Source organism: Lissotriton vulgaris, chromosome 2_1 (genome assembly GCF_964263255.1).
Source record: "Lissotriton vulgaris chromosome 2_1, aLisVul1.2, whole genome shotgun sequence".
In the NCBI taxonomy this organism is placed as follows: domain Eukaryota; kingdom Metazoa; phylum Chordata; class Amphibia; order Caudata; family Salamandridae; genus Lissotriton; species Lissotriton vulgaris.
Window position 1 is genome coordinate 1,418,111,882 of NC_141687.1, and position 27,388 is coordinate 1,418,139,269.

Here is a 27,388-nt window from a genome sequence, read left to right on the forward strand (position 1 = left end):
ATCGAAGCAACACTGAATAGATTTTCGGACCATTTGGGCATGGTTTACTGGGATAGCTCCCCATCAAACTGGAGCAGAAAAAGTGTTCCTGCTACTGCAACCTAGAGAATGAAAAGCTAGACTACCCAAGCAGCGAAATAACTCCTTCACAGTGGAAGATCATTTTAAGGCCTAGATGACTTCGATCTGTATGCTGGACCACTAAAGATGCAGAGATCATCCGAGAGCCACAAGACCCCTGAAACGAAAAACTAGAGACAAGGTTTGCTGGGTTGCAGACATACAGACAGTTTTCTACATCACTGGCAAGTCTGTACAATTCCCTACCCACCTCATACTCATAAGGTGTCTCTGCTTTTTCCCAGTCATTGAGGGAACTGAAGGTTTTGCAATGTCACCCCAGGCAGAGATCCTCATCTGACTGGCTATAGTCACTCAACCCAATTCTTGACCCATTGAACCATCAAGTCTAACCCTTGTGATCCCCAAGGGAAATGATCTTTAAACTTTAATTTCACCCCCCCCCCGCCCCAGTGAAAGAAAAAAAAGTACCATCACCCCGTCAACATTTTTCACAACTATTCCATCAGAGTTCTATTATGTCTAGATTTATATAAACATTGCAGTCAAGTTCTTTTACCATTTTAAAAAAGCAAATACATGATTGACAAACCTACTATTCTGGTCAGGCAGGCCTTACTAACGAGTAAAAGTATCCAGTGTGAATATTAGAAATAGGAGTGGGGGTCTTTAAGAATATTTGGCGTCCACGTTCTCCCAGCCAGGATATAATAGACAAAAGAAGTTAGTATTTGGCCCATTACAGAGCGACTTTCTGCCGCTCATTGTTTTTCACTGAAGACAAATAACTTATCAGCATAATGCTTCTTTTCAACAGAGCCTGGTGCCCCCGTGATTTCACTTGAGCACCCCCCCCCCCCCTCCAGGGGGGCCCGTCCACTAAGTTTGAAGACCCGTGCCCTAGAGTGTCATCATTTAAGTATGTTTGTCTGTGAACCCCTAAAGTCCAGTTCCTAAGTGGGATTGGTGAAGCTGTTGGCAGAGGGTTCTCCGACCAATGCAAAACTAGTACTAGTGTCACCCATTTGCTTGTCCTTGAAGTATGGTAATTAAGGGAATGTTAGGGCATATTGGCCTAGTACAAGTAGGCCAGTCACTACATGATCTTTTGAACTCTGTCCTCCAGGACACCGGTTAACAGCATCCAAGGGGTGAGGGGAAACGAATATGCTACTTACCAGTATGCATCTGTTCTTGGCATGTAGGGCTGCTGACATTCATATCTGTGCATAGATCGCCGCCTAGTGTTGGGTCCGGATGATTGCACATTGTTGTCCTGGAAGAGTCTTCGAAGTATAACGAGATAGGTGGCTCCTCCCCTGGACTACAGTGCGCATGGGCATCGACTCCTTCCTCAGATTGTTTTTAGCCATTGTGGCCTAGATGGAGTGGAACTCAGTGAATGATGACCATGCTAGAAGTATGTGAATCCTGCAGCTGCTACAGGCGCCGGGGAGGAGGGCGGGCGATATGAATGTCAGCAGCCCTACACGCCAAGAACAGATGCATACTGGTAAGTAGCATATTCGGTTCGAGGCATGTGGGCTGCTGAATTAATAACTGTGCATAGAATACATAGCAGTCCCTTCATTAACAGTGGTCGCCCGTGCCAGCTGCAGCAGTCTGGAAAAGTGTTTTTAGAACAGCCTGCCCTACAGCTGCGTGCTGTTTGGAGTGCACATCAACACAATAATGCTTGGTAAATGTGTGTGTGGTAGACCATGTGGCTGCCCTACATATGTCTTCCAAAGGAATATTTCCAAGGAATGCCATGGAGGCCCCCAACTTTCTGGAGGAGTAGGCTCTCGGTGGAATGGTGAGAGTACGCTTGGCTTTCAGATAGCAGATCTGTATACATTTAACGATCCACCTAGCAATACCCACCTTGGAAATGGGGTTACCTTTGTGGTGTGGTGCAAAGGCAACAAAGAGTTGTTTAGTCTTCCTAAAATCCTTGGTCCTAATGATGTAATACATTAGGGCCCGCTTGACGTCAAGGGTGTGGAGCATTCTCTCCGCCAATGACTCAGGATTTTGGAAGAAAACCGGCAATTCAATAGTTTGGTTGATATGGAATTGAGACACAACTTTAGGAAGGAATTTAGGGTTAGTGCGAAGCACTACCCTGTTAGAATGAATTTGGATAAACGGCTCTTGGATAGTTAGTGCTTGCAGTTCACTAACTCGCCGCAGTGATGTAATCGCTATGAGGAAAGCCACTTTCCACGTCAAGAATTGAATCTCGCAGGAATGCAGTGGTTCAAAGGGAGGACCCATCAGCAGGGTTAGGACCACATTGAGGTTCCACTCCGGAGCTGGTGGAGTCCGCGGAGGAATGACTCGTTTGAGTCCTTCCAGAAAGGCTTTAATGGCAGGCACTTTGAAGAGTGAGAGGTGCTGCCTGTTCTGTAGATAAGCGGCCATGCAGACATATGCGAATGGAAGCATAGGCCAGATTGCATTTGTACACATGGAAAAGGTAACAGATGATATTCTAAATAGACGCATCTAGCGGGTTAATGTTGTGGTCTGCACAATAAATGACAAACCGCTTCCATTTCGCCGCATAGCATGCTCTGGTGGTGGGCTTCCTTGCCTCCCGAATGATGTCCATACAGTCAGAAGGCAAGTGCAGGTAGCCAAACTCTAGGAATTCAGGAGCCAGATAGTCAGGTTGAGCTGTTGCGGATCTGGATGCTGAATGTCGCCATGGCTCTGCGTCAGAAGGCTGGGTGTGAGACGTAGCCTCTGATGCGGTACCACAGACAGTTCTAGAAACGTGGTGTACCATGGTTGGCGAGCCCACGTTGGAGCAACCAGGATGAGAGTCATCGAGTGCTGCCTGAGTTTGCGTGACACCAGCGGTATCATTGGTGCTGGGGGAAAAGCGTACGCAAATTTGCCTGACCAGTTCATCCATATCGCATTGCCCTGCGACTGTGGGTGTGGGAACCTGGCAGCGAAGCTTTGGCATTTTGCGTTCTCCCTCGTGGCGAACAGGTCTATCTCTGGATGACCCCACCTTTGGAAGTACGGTTGGAGTACTGATGGATGTATATCCCACTCGTGCATTTGGTGGCTGTGCCTGCTGAGCAGGTCCACCATCTGATTGTCCTTGCCTGGGAGGTGTTCCGCCATGAGGAAGATGTTCCTCTGAATGGCCCACTTCCACATACTCTGAGCCAGATGAGACCGCTGCGGAGAGTGTGTTCCTCCCTGCTTCTGAATGTAGTACATGGCTGTCATGTTGTCCGTCCGGATCAACACGACCTTGTTGCACAGATGTACTTTGAAGGCTTTGAGTGCCATGAAGATTGCCATCAGTTCGAGAACATTGATGTGCATCTTCCGTTGCTGTTGCGTCCATAGGCCCTGCACTGTGTAATGGAGTACATGAGCTCCCCATCCCTGGAGAGAGGCGTCCGTCGTCAGGATGATCTGTGGCACAGGCTCGTGGAACGGTCGGCCCTTGCAAAGGTTTCGTGGATTCCACCAATGCAGAGAGTTGTATGCCCGACCGATCACCAACACTAGGTCTTTTAACTGACCATGAGCCTGAGTCCACTGACGTGCCAAGCACTCCTGAAGCGGGCGCATATGAAGTCTCGAGTGCGGGACTATGGAAATGCAGGAGGCCATCATGCCTATCAACTGCATGAACACTCTTGCTGGAATCGAGTGTTGAGGTCTGAATTTTTGTATCAGCGACTGAATGCTGCTGACTCTCACTGAATTCGGCTGTGCTGTGGCCGCCAGAGTATTTATAGTCGCACCCAGATACTGCCGTATGTGGGCGGGCTGGAGGTGGGATTTCGGGTAATTCAGTGAGAATCCCAGATCGTGCAGGAGGTGAATGGTGTGGGACATGTGGTCGGCACACTGCTGGGATGACTTCGCTTGGATGAGCCAGTCGTCCAGATAAGGGTAGACGTGGATATTCAGTCTTCGGAGATGCGCCGCCACTGTCGCCAGGCACTTTGTGAACACCCTGGGTGCCGTGGTGACACCGAAAGGCAAAACCTTGAACTGGTAGTGCTGGTTTTGTATGGTGAAACTGAGGTATTTCCTGTGTGAAGGGTGCAGTGGAATGTGAAAGTACGCATCCTCAGGTCTAAAGTTGTGAGAAAATCCCCCTGCCTGAGTAACGGGAGCACTTGCTGCAGGGTCAGCATATGGAAGTGCTCCGACAGGCTGTAGTAGTTGAGGGGCCGGAGGTCCAGGATGGGCCTGAGGGACCTGTCCTTCTTTGGTATTAAGTACAGGGAGTAGACCCCTGTGCCTCTTTCCTGCACTAGCACGAGCTCTATTGCTCCTTTTTGCAGCATGACGGTGACCTCCTGCTGCAATAAGTGCAAGTGATCGTCCGACATAGGACGGTGTCTTGGGGGCATGTTGGGTGGAGTGGATATTAACTCCAGACAATAACCGTAATGGATAAGTTTTCTGACCCACCTGTCCGTGGTGATGGACTTCCAGACGGGCAGGAACTGCTGGAGTATCCCCCCGACCGGTGTTGTGTGGTCGGGGGGCAGTGACAAGGCGTCACTGCTTGCTGTTGGCAGAGGATCTGGAGCTGTTTCCACGTCCTCTGCCCTTGGCGCTGTTGCCACGATATCCACCTCGACTCTGGTTGGTGTAAGTAGTCTGAGTGTTGCCCTTGTAGTATTGCGTGGACTGGGAGAGCTGGCCCCTGGAGACGCCTCTAGTGCTGGAGCGACGAAGAACAAGTTACTTACCTTCGGTAACGATATATCTGTAAGAAACATTAGTTAGTGTTAGATTCCTTACCTTAGAATATCCCCAGGCGTCAGTCTGGATCCGGAAACTTTTGCGTAGCAGTACCCCTGCGCGTCGGTAGGCGTCGTCTGCAGGCGTCCCCTGCGGCTCCGCGTCCGTCGTTGGCGTCGTGCGCCGTGATGACGTCGCTGGAGTATATAGACGCCGCCTCCGCGCGCTGACGTCAGTTCTTTGCACACAGCATTTCCGCGCCAGGAGACGCAGAGCCATTAGAGAACCAACACTGGTGCCATGTAAAACTAGGGCCCTGAAAGGGATGACCTTAACCCTAGGTATCAGTTCGCAGAACGGGGAGGATGGGTGGGTTCGGTAAGGAATCTAACACTAACTAATGTTTCTTACAGATATATCGTTACCGAAGGTAAGTAACTTGTTCATCTGAAAGAAACACGTTAGTTTTAGATTCCTTACCTTAGAATACATACCCCAGCAATACCAACCCCGGTGGTGGGTCTGCGAACCAATACAAAACTACACCAGAAAGTCCTGGAGGACAGAACGGCCAAAGAAGCCATCCCTCCGGACTTGACTGTCCAGGCAGTAGTGCCTCGCAAAGGCGTGCAGCGAGGCCCACGTAGCCGCTTGGCAAATGTCCTGCAAGGGGACTCCCCGGCCCAGGGCAGTAGTAGCCGCCGTGGCCCGAGTGGAATGGGCCCTCAGCCCAACAGGAGGCTCCTTCCGAGCCAAAGAGTAGCATGCTTTGATGCAGAGGACGACCCATCGAGAGATGGTTCGTTTACAAACCGCCCGTCCCTTCTTCGCACCCACGTAGCCAACAAACAGTTGGTCATCCACCCAGAACTGGCGTGTGCGATCCATGTAGAATGAAAGCGCACGTTTTGGGTCCAGACGGTGGAGCCGCTCTTCATCCTTTGAAGGATGCGGAGGCGGGAAGAAGGAAGGGAGGGTGATGGACTGCCCGATGTGAAAGGCCGAAACAACCTTGGGCAGGAAAGAAGGTCTAGTCCTCAGAACCACCTTATCAGGATGAATGGACAGGAAAGGAGGTTGGACAGAAAGAGCCTGGAGCTCACTCACTCTCCTGGCAGAGGTGATGGCAACCAGGAAAGCCGTCTTTAAAGTCAGGAGACGGAGAGGACAAGAATGAAGGGGCTCAAAGGGAGCACACATCAGGAAGGTCAGAACCAGGTTCAAATCCCACTGAGGCATCACAAACGGAACAGGTGGAAACATGCGAGTGATGCCTTTTAAGAACCGAGTTACAATCAGGGATTTGAACAAAGAAGGCTGATCAGGAAGCCTCAAAAAGGCTGAAAGGGCAGAAAGGTAGCCCTTGATAGTGCCCAGAGCAGAGCCCTGCTGGGCAAGAGAAAGAAGAAACAGAAGAACCTCCGAAAGAGGGGCAGAGAGAGGATCCACAGCCTTTGCTGTGCACCATGCCACAAATCTGTTCCACCGACAGGCGTATACCGACTTAGTGGAGGGACGCCTGGCTGCCAGAATAACATCACAGACTTCAGGAGGCAAGTCAAATGGCCTCAACTGCCGCCGCTCAATCTCCAAGCATGGAGGTGGAGACTGGACAGGTTCGGGTGGAGGACCGTCCCCTGCTGCTGCGACAGAAGGTCCTCCTGAAGGGGCAGGCGGATCGGGGGACCGACTGACATGCTGAGTAGCTCGGGATACCAGTACCTTCGAGCCCAGTCCGGAGCCACAAGGATAACTTGGGCCCGGTCGCGCCTGATCTTCTTCAGCACTCTGGGCAGAAGTGGTATAGGCGGAAAGGCGTATAACAGACCGCAACTCCACTCGCGCCGAAAGGCGTCGCCGTGCGAGTGCCGTCTTGGAAACTCCAACGCGCAGAACTGATGACATTGCGCGTTCTCTTCTGTGGCGAATAGATCTAACCAAGGCTCTCCCCATTGCAGAAAGATGCCTTGCGCCACGTCCGAGTTCAGACGCCATTCGTGATCCATCGAGCACCGACGGCTGAGTTCGTCCGCCCTGGCGTTCAGAGAACCAGCCAGGTGTTGAACCGTCAGAGTCACGCCCTGACGTTCCAGCCATTGCCAGAGGCGCAGAGCCTCCTGGCAAAGGGTCCACGACCCCACTCCGCCCTGTTTGTTGCAGTACCACATGGCGGTGGTGTTGTCGGTGAACACCTGCACTACACTCCCGCTGACAAAGGGGAGGAATGCCTTCAGTGCCAGACGAATCGCCCGCAGCTCCAACATGTTGATATGGAGCCGGGACTCCGCCGGAGACCAGATGCCTCTGATCTCTGCCTCTCCCAAGTGGCCACCCCAGCCCTGGAGGGACGCGTCCGTCACGACAACGTGCTCCGGTTGGGGAAGGGAGAGGGACTTGCCCCTGACCCAATCGCGGTCCGTAAGCCACCACTGCAGTTGTCTCGCAGTGCCCTCCGAGATCAAGACGTGGTCGGACAAGTTGCCCTGATGCTGGGCCCACTGAAACTTCAAGTCCCACTGCAGAGCCCGCATCCGCCACCGGGCGTGATGCACCAGAAGGATGCAGGAAGCCATCAGTCCCAGCAGCCGCAGCTTCAACCTGACCGAAACCCGGGATAACGGCTGAAAGATGGGAATCAAAGCCTGAATATCCCGAACCCGCCGTTCGAGGATAAACCCGAAACTGCGCCGAGTCCAGAACCGCTCCGATGAAGAGGAGCTTTTGAGAGGGACACAGGTGTGATTTCGGCACATTGATGGAGAACCCCAGGTCGTGCAAGAGGCCTGCCGTCATCTGAAGGTGGAGGACGACTGTCTGGGGCGAGCCCGCCTTCAACAACCAGTCGTCTAGGTAGGGGAAGACTGAAACCCCTAACCTGCGCAGATGGGCTGCGACCACCGCCATCACCTTTGTGAACACCCGTGGGGCGCTGGTAAGGCCGAAGGGAAGCACGATAAACTGAAAGTGCTCCAGGCCTACCGTGAACCGCAGGTAACGCCGGTGGGCCAGCAGGACGGGGATGTGAAAATAGGCGTCCTGCAAGTCCAACGCTACCAACCAGTCTTGTGGGTCTAGAGCAGCCAAGACCTGAGCTAACGTCAACATCTTGAACTTCTCCTTCCGGAGGAAGCCGTTGACGTTCCTTAGATCCAAGATAGGACGTAGGCCCCCCTTGTCCTTCTTGGGCACCAGAAAGTAGTGGGAACAACAACCACGCCCTACTTCTGGCCCAGGAACGCGCTCGATGGCCCCCTTGGCCAAGAGGGCCGTAACTTCCTCCTGCAGAAGTGTCAAGTGGTCCCCCGACACACGGTGGTTCTGCGGTGGCATGGCTGGAGGAGAGGTCTCGAAGGGGAGGGAGTAGCCCCTTCGGACAATTTGCAGCACCCACCTGTCCGAAGTGATCGTGCGCCAGTGAGCGTGGTGATGGCGAACCCTGCCACCCACTGGCGTCACATGGGGCCGAAAGCACGGACTAGGAGGATTTTGAGGCAGATGCTGCGGGGGGAGGTGTGGTCTGACCCCGCCGTTGTCCCCGACCGCCGCCACGGCGGTTTCCACGGCCGCCACTGCGTTGAAAGGATTGTTGCGGCGCGTGGCTGGCAGCATGTGTGGGGGCGCCCCTTCCTTGGCCACGAAAGGGACGAAACGAACTCGTTTGCTGAGGCTGGGTCGAGAGACCCAAGGACTTGGCCGTGACCCTGGAGTCCTTGAAGCGTTCCAGCGCGTGGTCCGCTTTGTCACCGAACAGGTGACAGCCATCAAACGGCATGTCCATCAGTGTATTCTGGACATCAGCCGAAAAGTTGGCGGATCTCAGCCAGGCGTGGCGACGAATCGCCACTGTCGTTGACATAGCCCTGCCCAGCGAGTCGGTCGTATCAAGACCACACCGTATCGAATATTTCGCTGCATCTCGGCCCTCAGCCACAGCCTGACCGAGTTTAGCCCGCACCTCCATGGGGCATTCTGGCAGCAGTTCCGCGACCGTATCCCACACAGAGTGGGTGTAGCGGCCCAAGAGGCAAGCGGTGTTGCAAGACCGCAGGCCCAAACTAATGGACGAGAAGACCTTCTTGCCAAACTGGTCATACCTCTTGGATTCCCGGTCGGGCGGGGCCCGACGGGAACGCGGACTGGGAGGTCGAGGCCTGGATCACCAGACTCTCAGGAGTGGGGTGGGTAGACAGGAACTTGGGGTCGTCCGGACAAGGACGGTGGCGCCTGGCCACGTTCCGATCAACAGGCGCACCTGAAGCGGGCCTGGACCACGTGCCCAACAGAACGTCTGACAAGGCTTCATTAAACGGCAGCAGTGGCTCCTGTGGGCATGACTGCGGTTTGAAGACCTCAGTGAGGATGTTAGGCCTCACGGCCGCGACGGGGAGCTCAAGGTGTAAGGCCTTGGCAGCCCTCATCAGCACCACTGAATATGCAGCTCCCTCCACCGATGCCACGGTTGGAGGAGAAATCAAACCAGGGTTAGGAGAGTCGTCCAAACCACTGGCATCCCCCAAGTCACCTGTCCAGTCCGGGTCATACTGGCACTCGCGTGACAGAGGGTCCTCGGACCCCTCCCAACCTTCACCGAACTCTTCATCTTCTCCGTATTCGGAGTCAACGATGTAGACCGGATCCTCTGGGTTCATGGGCCCCATCGGCGCCGGGACCGGCGTCGAGCGACGCCCGTCCGGCCCGCGTCCGGCGTCGGTGAAGGTAAGGGGACGGCGCCGCCCAGAGCCGGCGCCGGAGCCCCAGTGCCGGAGCCCCAGTGCCGGAGCCCCAGTGCCGCCCGAAGCCGGCACCGAGGAACCGGCGTCGCGCGGAGGCGGCGCCGGGGGCAACCCCGATGGGATCGGCGCCGGGTTGGATGGACGTCCATCCGGCGTCGACCCCGAAGGCCCTAGCGGCGCCGGGATCGGCGCCGGCGGCGGCGCCGGAGTCGGAGCATCCGACGGCGTCGAGGTAGGGTCAGCTGAACCGCTAGGGCCCCCGGACGGGTTCACTGGGCCCGTAGGCGCCGTGGAACCCGCCGGAGGAGATAGGGCCCTCATGGCCATGAGGAACGCCTCTATCTCTTCAGGCGTCGCACCGTGCCCAGGGACCGGAGGGTATGGGGCAGGCCGCGCCGGCGACTCTCGCGGAGCCGCGGGGTTGGGGGTCACCCGAACCCCCGGCCGCGTCGGGGGGGGAGTCGGGGGTGCGATGACGACGCCCCGACTTCTTGTGCTTCTTACCTGACGAGGATGACGAGTGGTGCCGACTTCCTGAACGCTCGGCGCGGCTCCTCGACCGCTCCCTCGAACGCTCTCTCAAACTCCGGCCGGACCGGGACCGCTCCCGGTCCCGACGTGGGGCCGACACCCGGAGCTCCAGTAGCTTGCGGGACCGCTCCCGTCTAGCCTTGTTGGTAAGGGCCCGGCAGTCGACGCAGGAGTCCACGTCGTGGTCGGGGCCCAGACACCGGAGACAGAGGCGGTGATGGTCTGTGACCGACATCGTGCGCTCACAGTCATCACAGTGCTTGAACCCAGGCATCCTAACAGGCACAAGTGATAACAATTCGAAAAAACTTGGTCAAAGACCGGAGTACTGCTCTTCAGATCTGCGTCCACTGGCGCGGAAAAAAGAACTGACGTCAGCGAGCGGAGGCGGCGTCTATATACTCCAGCGACGTCATCACGGCGCACGACGCCAACGACGGACGCGGAGCCGCAGGGGACGCCTGCAGACGACGCCTACCGACGCGCAGGGGTACTGCTACGCAAAAGTTTCCGGATCCAGACTGACGCCTGGGGATATTCTAAGCTAAGGAATCTAACACTAACGTGTTTCTTTCAGATAGGACCCACCCCGAAACTGTTGGGACTGTAAGGCACCCATTGATTTTGCAGTCTCAGTATCTTTTTTTATCTTCTCTAGGGTGGTGTCAACCTCCGGGCCAAACAGGTGATCTGGGTTAACCGGTTGGTTCAGGATGGTGGTTTGGATTTCTGGCTTAAATCCAGAGATTCTCAGCCAGGCATGTCGCCGAAGCATAACACTAGTGTTTATAGCTCTGGCAGCGGTATCAGCTGCGTCCAGAGCGCACTTAATGGAAGCGTTAGAGATTAGCTTCCCTTCCTGAATCAGCATCTCAGCCCCTTCCTTGAATTGATCAGGCAGGTGTTGCAACAGGGTCTCCAGTGTATCGTAGTGTGCCCTGTCATAGCGCGCCAGAAGCGCCTGTGTGTTAGAAATGTGCCAGATATTGGCTGCCTGTGCTGCCACCCTCTTCCCCGAAGCCTCAAAGACCTTGGATTCTTTGTCTGGGGGAGGAGCATCACCCGTAGTCTGAGAATTAGCCCTCTTCTGGGCATTCGAGACGACAAGGGAGTCCAGAGGCAACTGTCCTTTAATGTATGTAGGATCAGTAGGCGCCGACTTGTATTTTTTGTCAATCCTAGGGTTTATCACCCTTGCCCTGGTAGGTTCTTTAAAGATTTCTGCAGCATGCTTTAAAACACCTTTCAGCATAGGCAGAGTTTTAACAGTTTTTTCTGATACCGAAAAGGTGTCAAAGAGGAAATCCACATCCACAGGGTCAGCATGTAGCTGGACGTTGCGATTGTTAGCAGCCCGTTCAATGAGGGCATTGAAAGCAGTAGAGTCTTCTGTAGGTGACGTTTTAGCAGAAAAAAGTTGAGGGTCTTGGCCTGATTGAGGATCCCCAGGGTCACCACCAGCTGCCCAGGGTTCATTGGTATCCTCAGGGTCTGTACAGACTGGATAACCGTACTCATCCTCATCATCTCCCTCACCAGCGTCCACATCTGAGTAAGTGGGCGACACATCATGAGTCTGTGGGGAAAGGGGTTCCACCAAGACGGGAGAGCAAGGAGAGTCCTTCTTGAGAGGGATCTTGTAAGACTCTAGTTGTGGTTCTGGGGTGATTTTCCGCTTCAGTAGGGAAAGCCTGCCCGTTTCGGCGTCGATGAAGTGTTCCTGACGCTCATCCCCCGAAGGTTGTCGAGGTCTTGGGCCGTGAACCCCGATGACGCCTTCGGCGCAGAGGAGACCTTTTCGGGCACGCCGGCCACTGCCTTAGGAGCAAAAGCCTTCGGCTCCGTCTTAGGCGGCAACGTTAATTGGATCGGCGTGGACGCCTTAGGTGGTTTCTCCACAGGTTTCGAAAGGCAGAGGATTCTTCGGATCGACCGACGCGGTGCCTTCACGGATGCGCTGCAGGGAGTCCGTCACCTTCTTGGTGAACGCGGCGGATGGGCGCGCCTGTTCAATGGAATCCTTCGAGGCCACTTTCGAAGTCGACTCTCGAGGCGCAGCGCCCTTGGCCTTGTCGTGCGGACGCGGGGTCGTGAGGACCTTCGGGTCATCGAGTCGCTTCTTCGGGTAACCGAGAGTTTTTTTCGGCTCGCCGACAGCCTTCTTCGGGTCGACAAGGCTTCTGCCTGTGTCGATCGTCTTCGGCGCCGACTCGACCACCTTGACTTTAGCCTTTGGCGCGGCAGACTTCGTCTCGACGCCCTTGACTGGAGTTTTCGGCTCGACAGCCACTTTCGGCTTCTTCGGCGCCGAAGCCTCAAAGGCCTTGGAGCCGACCAAAGCGATGCGCACTTTCGGTTTCGATGCTGGCACCTGCGCAGTATCTGGCGTCGAGACCGTGGGTTTCACTTTCGGTTTCGTTTTGCCAGGGAGTGGCTCGGCAACAATGTCCGTGGACGGGCCCGAAGGCGGGGCCGTGGAACCCATAGCGAGATCTTGGGTAAGGCCCGAAGGCGATCCCTCGACCTGGGCCTTATAATTCGGCACGGCCCCAGAGTCAGTTTGAGGAAGCTCCTCATCCGAGCTATCCTCCATGGCCCCGAGGGCCCCGTCGTCGTCGTCTCCTACCTCGTCGACGACTTCTTCGCCCTCGAACACCTCAGCATCCGCGTCGTAGTCTTCTCCGACGTCCGACGCGGGGTTTGATTCAGAAACTTCCTGGATAGATTCGTCCTCGACATCCCCTGCATCGAAGATGTCCACAGGCGCCGGAGCAGACTGCTGGGCCTCCAGGCGCGCAGCTCGAAGCTTAAGCGTCTTCTTAGACCTGAAGCGGGAACAAGCCATACACTTGTCCTCATCGTGGTCCGGAGACAGACACTGGGTGGACGTCGATGTGGGGGTACTTCGAGTAACAGACCGGACATCTCTTGAATGGACTTCGGTCCATGATGGATGGTCGATAGGTCAGGAGCGTCGACTGGGCCTTCCGCGCCGAGAGCCCGCGGGGTAGAGAATCCGGCTAGGAGCCGAACTAGAAGAAGTAATGCCGAACGCAAGACAATACCGACGTATAGACTAAAGACCTTTTGGTCTTAAGAAAGTTTTCTATCGATTCCGACAAGAGGGAATTAAAGACATCCGAACCCAATGGCGGAAAAAAACAATCTGAGGATGGAGTTGATGCCCATGCGCACTGTAGTCCAGGGGAGGAGCCACCTATCTCGTGATACTTCGAAGACTCTTCCAGGACAACAATGTGCAATCATCCGGACCCAACACTAGGCGGCGATCTATGCACAGATATGAATTCAGCAGCCCACATGCCTCGAACGTGGAAGTGTTGGTAACATCCTAAAATATGCTTGGTTCTGTGAGAAACTCAACATAAGGGACATCAACCAACTAACCGCAGCAGGATTGAAGGAAAAAAGCCAATTTTCTTTTTTTTGCATTAACAAAAAAGTAAGGTCTAGAAATCTGATGGCCTAATAAAGGGGAAATCAATACACCAGAACGACATGATGTGTCACTTAATGGTTAAATACAGTATATATAATGAGCACTGGAAAAGACAAAAAAGAAATATTCACTTTTTTGGCTATTGGCTTTGCAGCTACTTGTTGACCAGCAACCCTGGCATGGGTCCCCATTAAAGTTAACCCCTTCCACGATGGCCACCAATGTGAATACAAAAGTCTTGACACGAGCACGCCAATAGGTCACGAAGCTTGCTAATCGTTTTTAATTAAATGTTTTAACATGACAGATGACCATATTAGAATGAAAAATTATAGAAAAAAACGCATGCAGGGAACTAAGTGTACATGAGTGGCTTAGTAGCACTTGGCAGCTATTGGGTCCTTAATAAAAATTAGAAATTAATGGAAAAAAATATGAAAGCATGACCAGTGGGATGTGGAGCTGGACGTAAAGCAGTGGGAGTATGGGTTGTGGAGAGAGAATGCAGGTGGGTATGAAGAAGAAAAGGGAAAAGAGCAAGAAAGCACAAGCATTGCCATGGAGTGCCCAAAAACAAATTTTAAAAAATGTCCTTCAAGTCTGCTGTGGAAAAATACAACTCGTACAATCTGAGCACTGAGAGGTTGAAAAGACACTGCATCAAGAGCAATCTCTGAAAAAGCCATTCAATCAGAATAAAGAAGCTGACCCAAAGCCCACTCAAGTATAGACTATATGTTGGAAACAATTCAGCTTGGAGACCACTAAAGAGGTTTACACTCAAGACCTGAAAATAGCCTGTTACTGACAGCACAGTACTAGTATATATTTACAGAGAAAGCAAAAGGTCACCAATTGAAGATTAACTTTTAGGTGCATTTAAAATACATTTTCTCGGTTACAGGAGGTAGACTGGACAAATGTTCCATATGAACTACTAAAATGTAAATAGTAATGTAAAGTAGTACTTTAGCCTGTTTTGAACGAACTGGTGTGCCTCCGTCCTTATGCTCTTCAGCCAGTGCCAACATTGAATTACGTTTTCCAGTTGATTTCACTTCCATGCCACTAATTTTAGTGTCCAGTTGGGAGTTTTCATTCTGCTACATAGAAAGAGGGTAAATTACAATGTTAAAGCAAGGTCCAGAAACTCTAAAGCTGCATAAAATGATCAGAAAGCAATGACGCACTAAGCACAACTTTAAGAATTACCCCCATCAAACAGCATCACTTTGAAAATGTTTAGCAGCATAGTTCAAGCATTTCAATAAGTGACTATATTTACAACACTAAACATTATTCCCACAAACTAATGTGCCACAGCAACTTTAAATCCAGGCCTAGCACTGATTTCTGAAATAGATTAAGAATGATTGAAAATCTCTATGTAGTAGAGAACCCGTTTTTTGACAGTGCACCGGGTTCCTGCTGACCAGGTCCCCACCAGTGCCAGATCTTTCCCAAAAGCGTGCAATTATACCCCAACTGGCAATACCTGTAGCACCCTCTAAGTCCCTAGCAAATGGTACCCCTGGCACCTAGTGCCCGAGGTCTGCAGCACACACTGTGCCACCATAAGAGGCCCTCCCCTAAGCCATGCAGACTGCCATTGCAGGCTCAGTGTCAACATGGCACACAGTCTGTGAGCCATGCCTGCAGGACTTGCAGGCAGTATAGGCAAGTCAACGGTACAGCAGGCCTTACGGCCAAAAGGCAGAGTGAACTATACCATCTGAAAACCCTCCACTGGCTCCCCATGAATAAGAGGATTACCTTCCGCCTCCTTTCCCACGCACACAAAGCACTCTACGAACTTGGACCTGAATGCCTCAACACACGACTGTCCTTCTACACCCCCTCCCGTCAGCTACGATCCTCCAACCAAGCTCTTGCCACTGTACCTCGCATCAACAAATCCACCATGGGAGGCAGATCCTTCTCCTACCTGGCAGCCAAAACTTGGAACTCCCTTCCCACACACCTTTGCCTTACTCAGAACCACCTAGCATTCAGAAAGCAACTTAAAACTTGGATATTCGACATGTAATTCCCCACCCCTCCGCAAGCGCCTTGAGACCCTATGGGTATGTAGCGCGCTATACAAATCTTTTTGACTTGACTTGACTACTACACGGATAGGCAGAAATGCATGAATAGATATGGAACTGTGATGTCCAAGTCAATTTTTAGAAGCCACAAGTGATCAGGGAAGCCATTTTAAAATGTGCTAAACACTGGTAAAAAATAAAATAAAATAAAAGTTCCCCAGCTTCATAATGGCTTCACTGGACACAAATATGTTCCAGTTTCAGAATTATCAATACATGCACCCAGAGAGCAGCTTGGAGGTGCCCCTGAAAACCTGCCAAGTACTAGTGTGCTGACTATAGTCTTAGCCAGCCTGCCACTAGACTAGTTTCTTTCCCACCCCACCCCACCCCACAAGTGAAGGTCTTTGCTTTAAGGAGGTCACAAACAAACCTGGCTTGGGCGGAGGGTGTTTACACCCCTTCCCACAGGATGACCTGCAAATTAGCATTTCAAGGCAGGGAGTTTAAGAGGCCACCGCCTTTGGTATGCAAATCTGGCTTCCCTAACTGGAGAGGATGCAGACCACCCTTGACCAGGGTCCATTTAGAGCCTATGCAAGGCAGTAAAATTAGTAGTCAGGAATGTTCACCTTACGGCTACCTTCACCTCTAAAGTGGGCTACCAGAAGTGAAGACAACATTTTAGAGTGACATCTTTGTGATGGCAAACTTAGGAACTTGGACTTCCCAAAGGAAGTGGTAATATAGGGGGAATAGTGACCCCAGGGGAAACTAGTCAATTGAGTACTACCCTACGCTCCCTTAACTCCACTAAATCCAATATTTAGGGGAGCCCCCTAGCACCAGAGAATCTGACCCTGCTAACCAAAGGATGACGAACCGAAGAGACGCGAAATGCAAGAACTGAAGGTGAAACGGACTTGGCAACAACCATGCCGGTCTGTTCACCTATTCCACAATTGCGACAAAGTCATCTCACCCTGCAAGCTACTGATCCAGCAAAACCTGGGAGGACTGCCAGCACTTCTCCAAAGACTCAGGATATCCTGCGGAGCAGTGGAGCGGTTCCTCTGCTTCCTGCATGTACCAATGCCCGAGCTGAGGACTCTGGACCGCAAAGACCAGACGCCGGAAAGCACAACTGCACCAGAGTTGCCTAGCCAGAGTTTAAGTGGGCGAATGGTGCCAGCGTGGTCCCCATGTCCTCCAGACACAAAGCCAGCCTTGAGTTTTCCCACTGTGGACTTCTCAATGCCACCTGCAGCCTCTGTGTGCAGGCTCACTCACCAGAGTGACTCCAGTGACGAAAACCAGACACATTTGCACCAGTCACCCCTGGTCCGAGCAGAAGTGGACTGAAGGTGTCCCCACATCCCCAAACACCCCAATTGGTTCAGTCTGACTGGCCTCCCAGTTCAAACCTGCAGCCTCTTTTCACGAAGACCAATCCCCACAGACTAACATGGGGCACCCAATGCTATACTGCACCCAGCCGCTCTAGTGCCGCTGGGGCGGACTGCAGATGCTGCCTTGGACATTGCCCCATACTCACCTTAAGCCCAGGAGATTGGTCTTGTAAGTAGCTGTTCTCTAGCTGTATGCCATATTGAGTTTCACCCATAAGGTTAGTACTGCAGCCTTTATAAATTGCACTGAGTTTAGACTTCTGAAAACCTACAGTATTTGTAAAAACATTACGTACCTGATCATATGGATTCTCGTGCCTATATATATATATATATATGTGTGAAGATGTGTTATTTTTAGAAATTGGTGTGGATCTCCTCATTGAGTCATGTGCATCATTTATTGACAGTGTGAATTGTGCAAGAGTATAACACTGTTCTCTGATAAGCCTAAGGCAGATAGACTACACTACACCCCCCTCAAAGAGCACTTCAGGATTGCAAGAACCAGCCCCTGTCCACTTTTAAAGGAATACATACTCTTTTTGATATACTACATAAATATCAACTTCCTACACCCTACTTTAAAAGAATAAAGGTCTGAGATTCAAGCAAGAAAAGCCAAGGGAACCCCAACATAATCGCTCCCAATTTGTGTAGGCAGATGGAAAGGCAGAGAAGAGAGGAATGGGTTAAAACAGACTATGCCATAGTCTCAATGCAATAAAAATTTCCAACCAATAAAAGATTAATTGAAAACTAGTGCAAAACTGGTATGCTTCCAGTGCATATAGATATATAGATATATAGATATATATATATATATATAGATTTTGTTGGACTTAAACTTTAAAATAAACGTTGTGCCTTTATTTACATTTGAATTCGTGTGGTTTTCCTGGGTCGATGGAATGCGGAGCCTTTGAAATACTGCTGTTGCTGCATATATACACACACACACATACACATATATACACACACACATACATAAAGAGTATGAATGAAGAGATTTTAAAATTCTCCAAGAAATTAGGTCATAAGCCCATTAAGGAGCCAACGACTTTGTATAAAAGCAAATGTTTTTCACTTGGAAGCTTGCGATCGATTGAGAATACATTTGTGTGCAGATTCCCGCCTTCTTCTAAGAGTACCGCCAGTCTTTTTGTCCATGTGGATTATTTTTTATTTGGAAGGACATAGTTAAGGCTGCAGGTTCTGTGGAGGGTTTTGACGTGTACAGGAAGTGTGGCGCCTTAACTGGTAGAGGTGTGTGTTAGGTAAAAAAACAACAATAATGAAGACGGTGCAGCAAGGTCAAAGGAGACCCCAAAATCTCTGCAGAGAGTGGCCAGGGCCCACTCGGTAATTATGACAAGAATCTTGTGCACACGTTAAGCGAGGTGTATACATTTATCATGCTTAATCAAAAGAACACAATAGGTAGTAAATGAAAGTGGACACAATAGAAAGTCTTTTTATGCTTCAAAGGATTGTATTTGACCTTCCTTTGTTGAAAGGTAACTTCAAAAGCAAATGACCAGCCGACACGTGTTTCGTCAAGCGGGCAAGGAGCCCGTGACTCTTCAGGGCTGTAAGCCCAAATGGGGTAACATTCCGTATAGCCAGTGATATTTCCGACCCGGCGTCTTGGGTCTGGGTTGAAAGAATCAGCGATAGTGAGTCACTGTGGACTCTGAGACAGGCCGGTACATTCGTCTCAAACCAGCTAATGCCTAGGATATGGCAGCGGAGAGACGGGTCCTGTCTTCCTAAGGGGCTGGCCATTCTGACATCCTCACAACTGTTGCTGTATGGTGCAGAGTATCACCTATCAAGCCAACCACAAAATGGTCTGTAGGATCCACAAGCAAATTATCTGAACTGCAAGTTGTACAAGGAACAGTTTTTTTCTTATGCAGGATGCCCTCCCTTTGATCACGTCAGTGAATATACACAATGTATTCATATGAAATTTGTTCTTGAAACCACATGCCAAATGGGGAAAGACACAGGAATTGTCAATTGAAGACATTTCTCCAATAGCACAAAACCGGTATTCCACAATGCTAGTGCTTTGAGACATTAACAGTGCGACTCACCGGATCAGAGAATGGTCCATTAGATCCTTCTGCAACCTCAACAGTCTCAAATCCTGGCAAAAGAATAGGTGTTTTCTGCTTTACTTTGCTCAACACTGGTCTGTTAAAAAAATTAAAAACAAGGTAAAACATTAAAGACTGTCAAGCAACTGAGCAGAAACTACTATCAACTAATAAAACAGCACACCGGCTGGTATTTTATTGCATTTAGCTTATTTTCATTTTTTATGTTAGTTAGGAATGGGAGTCTCTAGTTGGCAATGGTTTGCATCTTTGTCCATATAGAGACCCTTGCATCTAATCAGGGTAAGGGAGTTATGCCCTCATACAACCCCTGCTCACCGCCTTGATAGCTTGGTACAAGAAGATATGCTCATCTCAGTGTATGTTTGCACAAATGCTTTACACACTGCCTCGAACAGTGAAAACACTACAAATGGACACCACACCTCTTTAGCAAAATAAGCATACTTTATCTAAACCAAAAAAGACCAGAATGACAAAAATCCAACATGTAGTTAAACGTTGCACTTTTAAAAAGGTAAAAATAATTCTCTCCATAGAAAATGATGGATGAGTCACTTTCAACACAAAGTACCTGGGATGCGTGCAAATCACAAGCAAATAGGGGCACAGGGAAGGTAATGTGTTGGTTCCTTGCACCAGGGGCGGCTCTAGGCTCATGGTGGCCCTGGGCAGGGAGCATAGTTAGGGGCCTCGGAAGAGCAGGTCCAGGTGGGGCGGAGCACGGAGGCCAGTGAAGAGGGGGCTCAGGGTGTTTGGAAGTGGAGCAGAGCCAGAGGCCACCAAATCCCTACCAGGGGCCATCACACAAATATGTATCCATCCTCAGAGGATTATTATGTTAAGGATATATATTGGCGTGGTGGCCCCTGGGATTTGGTGGCCCTGTGCAGGTGCACAGCTTGCACATGCCTAAGGCCACCCCTGCTTGCACGCAGGAAAGGTGATGCGTAGGTTCCCTGCTCCGAGGTGGGGCGGTTATGATTCGGTTCCTTATCGGAGAGGAGGAGATGCGTTTGTTTCTTTTTGCGTGGGGACGTGATGAGTCGGTTTCAGACTGCGGCCCCAGTGAAACAGTAGATTTGGCGACTTGATGTGATGCGTGATGATTAGGGATGTGCTGATGGCTGCAAACTGGTGTTGCGACGGTTTCACCCGTGTCCCCTCAATGAGTTGGGACTTGCACGTCAGGTGCATCGATCCTTCGGCTGTGGCAATATGTGAAAATTCTTCTCATCGCATTGATGTGTCAGAAAACGGGCGAGGAGTCTATTTTCTTGGTTATGGAGTTCTTTTCAGCTTCCAGTCCCAGAAACAACTTCCAGAGACCCAGAACTGGCGCAGGCCCGTCCTGGCAGGTCAGAACTCCTAGCACTGGAGTTTAGGGAAGCTGGGGTGAAGGGCTTGTGTGACTAGGGACTTAAGAGTAAGTCAAACAAGCGAATCATGGAAACACCAATCCATATGTACAATTTAGATAGGGAGCACTTGCACTTTGGCAATGATCAGCAGTGCCAAAGTGTCCAAAACATCCAGACCGCAAAAACTAAATACAACACACAGCAGGCAAAGAGGGTAACCCTAAAAATAATCAAGAGTCTTCTACAGGCCTCCAAATACCTGCTCAGGAGGGTGGGCCCATAGTCTCTACACAGTATAGGGGTGGGTACCGGGGGAAGAACTGGGATCCAAAGGCGGCTTGGTGTCATGGAGGTCAGGCACACGGACACCGAACTGGAAAAAAAGACAAAGCTGTAAAAATTTGAAAAATTTCCCCAGTCCACCTGCAGTTGCTATGATCCATAAGGGATCCCAGGTGTGGCCTGACCATGTCAGTAACCCCTCTCTGGCAAAATTAGTCTTTGAGAAATAGACTTGGTTTGTGCCTGGCCAGATAACATGAAAAAATACAGACAGTTTCCCCAAGATTAATAGGTAACGGATAGAGGCCTTGAGGGATACTGGGGCTAGTGTCACAATGGTGAACCAGCAGCTAGTGCACTAAGAAATAGGATCAGTACTTGATTGGAACACCCTATCCAGTCACCAATGCTAACAATATCACCACAATCCATCCCATGGTTATAGTTACTTTGTACGGGGGTGGTAGTAGTTGGGCAGAAGGTAGAAGTTGTGTTCCCTGATGTTCCTGAGAAAGGACAAGAAGACTGGGGGACCAGCTTATAAACAGAATCCAAGTCAGAACCCCTCTTCTCAAAAAGAGGACTTTGTATTCTCAGAGAGAACGGACCCTAAAGAGATTGGGCCTCATCAGGCAGATAACTTGGGCCCAGGGGACCCTCTAGGATGGATCTGTGCCAGGGCCAGGAAACCTGTTCCACTCTTTAAAGCCTGAGGCAGAAAGCTGCTACACAGGAAAAGGGTGAGATCAGTGGCACCCACAGTGTCTACTAGGAGGATGGGCTCCTATTCACGGAGGCCAGAGACACCAAACTTAGTGCAACCAGGAGAGTGGAGGTACCTTAGAGGTTTAGGGAGTGTTCTTTACTTTGGCCAGTGCCATATCCCCTTAGCTGGGCACCTTGGCCAGGAGAACACTTGGCACCTTCTGGCCAAGGATGTCCCAGAAAGTGGAGGACTTGTGTCCGTCCAGTGTCACCTGCCAAGCCAGTGGCAAGGCAGGAGGACAAAGAAAGGCTCCCTTAATTCAACTTCCAGTGGTTGGGGTATCCTTTGAAAGGGTAGGGGTCGACATTGTTGGCCCCCTGGACACTCTCAAACAGCCTCCGGGAATAAATATATTCTGGTGGTAGTGGATGATGCCACCAGGTATCCTGAACCTATTGCCTTAAGGGTGGTAGACAAAGCCCTCATTGGTATATTCACCAGGGTTGGTTTCCCAAAGAAGGTGGTCAAGTCAAGTCAAGTAAGTAATTTATATAGCGTGCTACATACCCAGAGGGTCTCAAGGCGCTTGAAGAGGGGTGGGGGATTACAAGTCGAAAATCCAAGTTTTAAGTTGCTTTCTGAATGCAAAGTGGTTCTGAGTTAGACGAAGGTGAATGGGAAGTGAGTTCCAGGTTTTAGCCGCCAGGTAGGAGAAGGATCTTCCTCCCATGGTGGTTTTGTTGATGCGGGGTACAGCAGCAAGGGCTGGGTTGGAAGAGCGTAGCTGGCGGGAGGGGGTGTAGAAGGAAAGTCGTGTGTTGAGGCATTCGGGTCCAAGTTTGTAAAGTGCTTTGTGTGCGTGGGTTAGGAGGCGGAATGTAATCCTCTTATTGACGGGGAGCCAGTGGAGGTTTTTCAGATGACCAGAGATGTGGTCTTTACGCGGGATGTCTAGTATGAGTCTGGCTGATGCGTTCTGGATGCGTTGGAGTTTATTCAGAAGTTTTGCGGTGGTGCCGGCGAATAGGGTGTTTCCGTAGTTCAGGCAGCTTGTAACCAGTGCGTGGGTGACCGTTTTTCTAGTTTCGGTGGGGATCCAACAAAATGTTTTTTTGAGCATGCAAAGAATGTTGAAGCAGGATGAGATCAGATTCAACACATTCAACCACAAACAATGGTCTTAAGGAGTGAATCAACCAGACATTGAAAGACATGATTGGTGGGCTCCCTGAAAAAAACAGGCGATGGGATGTCCTACTTCCATGCCTTCCGTTTGCCTACAGGGAAGTGCCACAGAAGGGTGTGGGGTTTTCACCCTTTCAACTTTTGCTTGGGCACCCTGTTAGAGTCTAAGTCTGGTATGAGAAGGATGGGAAAAATCTCTCAAAGAACCAAAACAAAACATAGTGGACTATGCACTTGGCCTTTGTTCCAGGATGGCAGAGTACATGGCCAAAGTCAGCCAAAATCTTCGGGCCAGCCAAGACCTGCAAAACCAGTGTTATGACCAAAAGGCTGATCTGGTAGAATTGAAACCGGGACAGAAGGCATGGGTCTTGGAGCCTGTGGCTCCTAGAGCCCTCCAAGACAAGTGGAGTGGGGGCTACCCTGTCCTTGAAAGAAAAGGGGAGGTCACCTATCCAAAAGGGTGATACAGCCTGAAGCCCTATCATTGCAGAGTTGACACGACTATGCTCACGGTCACAGATGAGGGACAGGAAACAACGTGAACCTCTCCCAGATCTCCTCTCCAGCAATCCCCAAGAGGGGTCTGATTGAGTGGCCTTTTCAGACATCCTCCCTGACCAACAGCAAGCTGGCTTGTGCTAAGTCAATATGCGGTGTTCTTCTCTCTGACCCTTAGTCAGACTAGCTGGTGTACACATGATGTGGACCCTGGTGACAGACTACCTGTCAAAATCAAAATTTACAGGCAGTCTGATGATGTTAGAGAGCATCCGAGCTGAAGTCGGCAAGATGCTGGAATTGGGTGTCAATGAACCCAGAGAGAGCCCTTGGGCCAGCCCAGTTTTCTTAGTCTCCAAACCTCACTCCAGGGGTGAAAAGAAAGAAATGAGGTTGTGTGGACTATAGGGGCCTCAATGCTGTAACAAACTGATGCACACCCAATCCCCAGAGCAAATGAACTAATTGACAGGTTTGCAGCAGCCAAATATCTCAGTACATTTGATCTCACATCTGGTTCTGACCCCTGGAGCAAACGAAAAATCTGCATTCTGCACCCAAAATGGGCACTTCCAGTTTACTGTCATGCCCTTTGGATTAAGAATACCCCAGCCAATAGTTTGGTGAACAAAGTCCTTAATGGGTTAGAATCCTTTAGTGCAGCTTATCTTGATATTGCAGTCTACAGCTCTACCTGGCAGGATCACCTGATCCACCTTGGTAAGGTCATAGAGTATGAGAGATGCAGGCCTCACTATCAAGGCAAGAAAGTGCCAGATAAGGTTGTATACTTAGGTCGCCTGATAGGTGAAAGCCAAGGTCGGGCAATCATACCCACGATCCATACACTCATGGACTGGGTATCTCTAACCACCAAGACACAGGTCAGGGCATTCATTGGCTTGACAGGGTACTAGAGGTTTGTGAAGGACTACAGGTCCATAGTGACTACCCTCACAGAACTTGCTCCCAAAAGAAAGCACAAGAAAGTGAACTGGACAGTGGGCTGCGAAAAAGCCTTTGAAACTCTGAAGGATGCAATGTGCTCTGCCCCAGTCCGGAAAGCTTCAGCCTATACCAAGCAGTTCATTGTGCAGACAGATGGCTCAGAGCATGGGATAGGTGTAGTCCTAGCCCAAACAAATGATGAAGGGCATGACCAACCTGTAGCTCTCATAAGCAAAAGAATACTCCTAGAGAGCAGCACTGGAGGGGCCCTGAGAGGGAAGGCTATGCTGTGGTTTGCTCCCTGAAGAAGCTGAGACCATGCTTGTTTGGATGTCATTTCCTTGTTTAAACGGACCACAGGCCTCTCAGATGGTTTATGAAAATGAAGGTGAAAACCCAAATTGTTGAGGTGGTCACACTCCCTACAGGGTTGAACTCTAAAGTGAAGCACAGACCTGGGCCGGACCATGTCAATGAAGATGGCCTTTCCAGGTTTTTCCACTTAGATGACGAAGAGGAGTCATCTGCTTTTATTTGGGGTCACCCCCACTTTTTGCCTGGTATCTGAAGCAATTTTAACAGATGTGCACTGGGTTTGCTTCTATCCAGAACCCCAGTGCCAGATCACTTTACCTAAAAAATTAAAATGGTCCCCCAATTTGGTCATACCTTCAGCACTATGTAACTTGACAATAACTAACCTTAAGTGGACTACATTCTGGTTCCCTCCATTGAACCTGGCACATCGTCCCGTTTCAGCCCTCGCTGCTATACTTTATTTATAAATATATGCTGTGTCATTACATTGCGTTTTACTATGGGTCACTCATTTTAGTTATACGTAATTAGTTACCAAAAGCGCACATTGTGTAGTAATAGCGGCAATAAAATTGGTCTAACATTGCACGCTATAACAGACAGAAACTTATGACACATGCGCGCGAGGACCTTCACTACTGCTAGTGACCTGATATCAGCGCATGCGCAGTTCACTTCATCGGACTCCACAGCGCATGCGTCGCTCGACAATAACAAACCTTTAGTCGACGCATGCGTATTTCGTTCACGATACACAGCGCATGCGCAGAGCAGCTGTAGTATCTCATCAGCGCGGCGTTTCCATAATATCCGATACAGCTGCAGCCAATTAGTCTATTAACTCGGACATAAATAGAGATGCGCGCCCTTGAGTCGGTACCTCCACTCCCTCTCGGACGCTTGTGTAGAGGTACCGACGGATAGGTAGGGCAATACATCTTGATGCCCCTCTTTTATTGGTAGTTCTTTTTAGCCAACTTAACGCCAAGAAGAGTTCTTTGAGTAGTGACTATTCAGAGACTCCTTTCTAACCTTTTTCCTGCATAATTCTGGCCATTCGCTTTAAATGAGGTTGAGTCTTTCTTCTTTTTAACCCCTTAAGTGCTGCCTCGGTGCATTGGCCGACGGCAGCACTACCTCCCCAGTGCTGTGCACGACCATTGGACGTCCATTCAGCACTAGTTCCAATGGACAGCACAGCACTGGGGAGGAATGTTTAATAGCATCTATGAGGTTAAAACTAGGTTTTGTTAGGAGATCACTGGGAATGTAAACAATTTGGGTTTAAGTCCCTCTGCTATTTTTCTGAGGTTCTTTTTCACATTTCCCTCCTAACTAGAGCGGGGCCTCCTTCTTCCCGAGTGGGTGCCGGTTGAGGTGAGGCGTACTCCCACATAATGCTGGGTAAGTCATTACGCTTTTACCCATGTGCGTGATTGTATACACGTGTTAATATAGAAAGGATCTGATCATGTGTTCTGTCAGCGGGGAGAGACTTTCTCTACCGCATTGTTTGTGTGCTGTGGTACTTGTTCTTGTTTCCCTAACTCTGTTATACACTACACCTTCTGATTCACGCTTATGCCTCTTTTTTAGGAGATACTGAAAGTTCTGGATTCCCGCCAGTATTCATCTGGGCTCAGAGGAACTGGTAGGATTTATCCAATGTATTTAGCGTGAATAGTTACAATACTTTTTGTTTTGATTTGCAGTCGCAGTTTCCCAATGGTCCTGAAGAAAGCTTAGACCAATAGTCAGTTTAGCTGAAACATGTCGACCTTCACTCACTTTGCCTACATATAGTTATTATTTCGAACTATTAGGGCATTTTTAATATTGACCCTAGTACCATACTGATTAAACTTAATTTTGGTTCTTGGAGTCAATTTTATCTTCACCTTTTTTCACTTTAATTTTCTCACTTGCACTGCACCCCATTAGCATCACCAGTGAAGCCCAGTGGTCTGGATCTACATCATGATAATCCATCTCTGCACCATGACTAGGTGCATTGTCTGAGATTTGGATTGATGACATCTCCCACGTGACGACACTCCACCAAATGGGTGGGCTGATGGGAATTTCTTTACCAGACCTAGGTTATCACTTCTAGTGTTACTAATGGTTTTAGGGTTCTAGTTCAATTGTGGCACACTAACAGTCTTTTGACCAGGCTACTTCCTTGTGTGTTGACATACCTTCAGCACCCCTGTAAATCCCTTGTAATTGGTATCTCAACACAGACACTGTATGTAAGTTGCCTCTACAGCAGGCATAATAGCCCTAAGACAGGGTGCAATATATTATATGTGAGGACTTCTCTGCATGAGCAGATGTGCGTCTGATGTCTAGTTCAACTACTAGATTTTACAAGTGATCAGGGAAGCCATCTTAAGGAAATATACTGGACGCTGGTCATCCAATGTTACCCACCAACATGATGGTTTTGATACCAAACACCAATGGTTTCAGCCAACACATTGTCTTAATAAATCTGTACTGACTGGCACCCAGAGGGCACCTTAGAGGTGAGCCTTGAAAAACCTACCAGTGACTAGGGTGCTGGCTGACTGGTGTTGTCCAGCCTGCTACCACAGACGTTTTTGACCTCCTGCAGATGAGCCTGCACTCTGAGGTCAGAAACAATGCTTGCTCTGGCAGGAAGTATTTACACCTCTTTCAGTCAGATGGCTAGTCATTTCGCATATCAGGGCCAGAGGCTTCAAAGCCCCTGAAACCAGGAACTCAGATTAATCAGCCTGATGGGCGGGAAAAAAAAAAAAAAAAAAAAAAAGAAGAACTCAACACGCAAGAACCGTGGACCAGCTCCAGATTTTGCCCCAACCTTGCCTGCCTGTTGCTGTCCTGGCAATTGCAAAGACCCGATTTGTCCTGCAACCTTGGAGGGCTGCCAGCACTTAGTCGACTAGCAAGTATCTCCCATGAAGTGGAGGATCCCCGATCTGCTGACCAC

The 27,388-nt window shown here is 50.2% G+C and overlaps 1 protein-coding gene across 2 annotated transcripts in view; it reads right to left on the reverse strand.

The window, feature by feature from the left end:
- The window catches only part of RIF1 (replication timing regulatory factor 1), a 424,226-nt gene that overhangs the window by 135,872 nt on the left and 260,966 nt on the right, over nt 1–27,388 (reverse strand). For both annotated transcript variants that reach the window (XM_086957241.1, XM_086957240.1), the window contains 2 exons: nt 19,090–19,189; nt 14,502–14,636 (listed from right to left, as the gene is read on the reverse strand). In XM_086957241.1, coding sequence (XP_086813367.1) covers nt 14,502–14,636; nt 19,090–19,189 — 235 coding nt within the window. The remainder of the gene's footprint in view (nt 1–14,501; nt 14,637–19,089; nt 19,190–27,388) is intronic.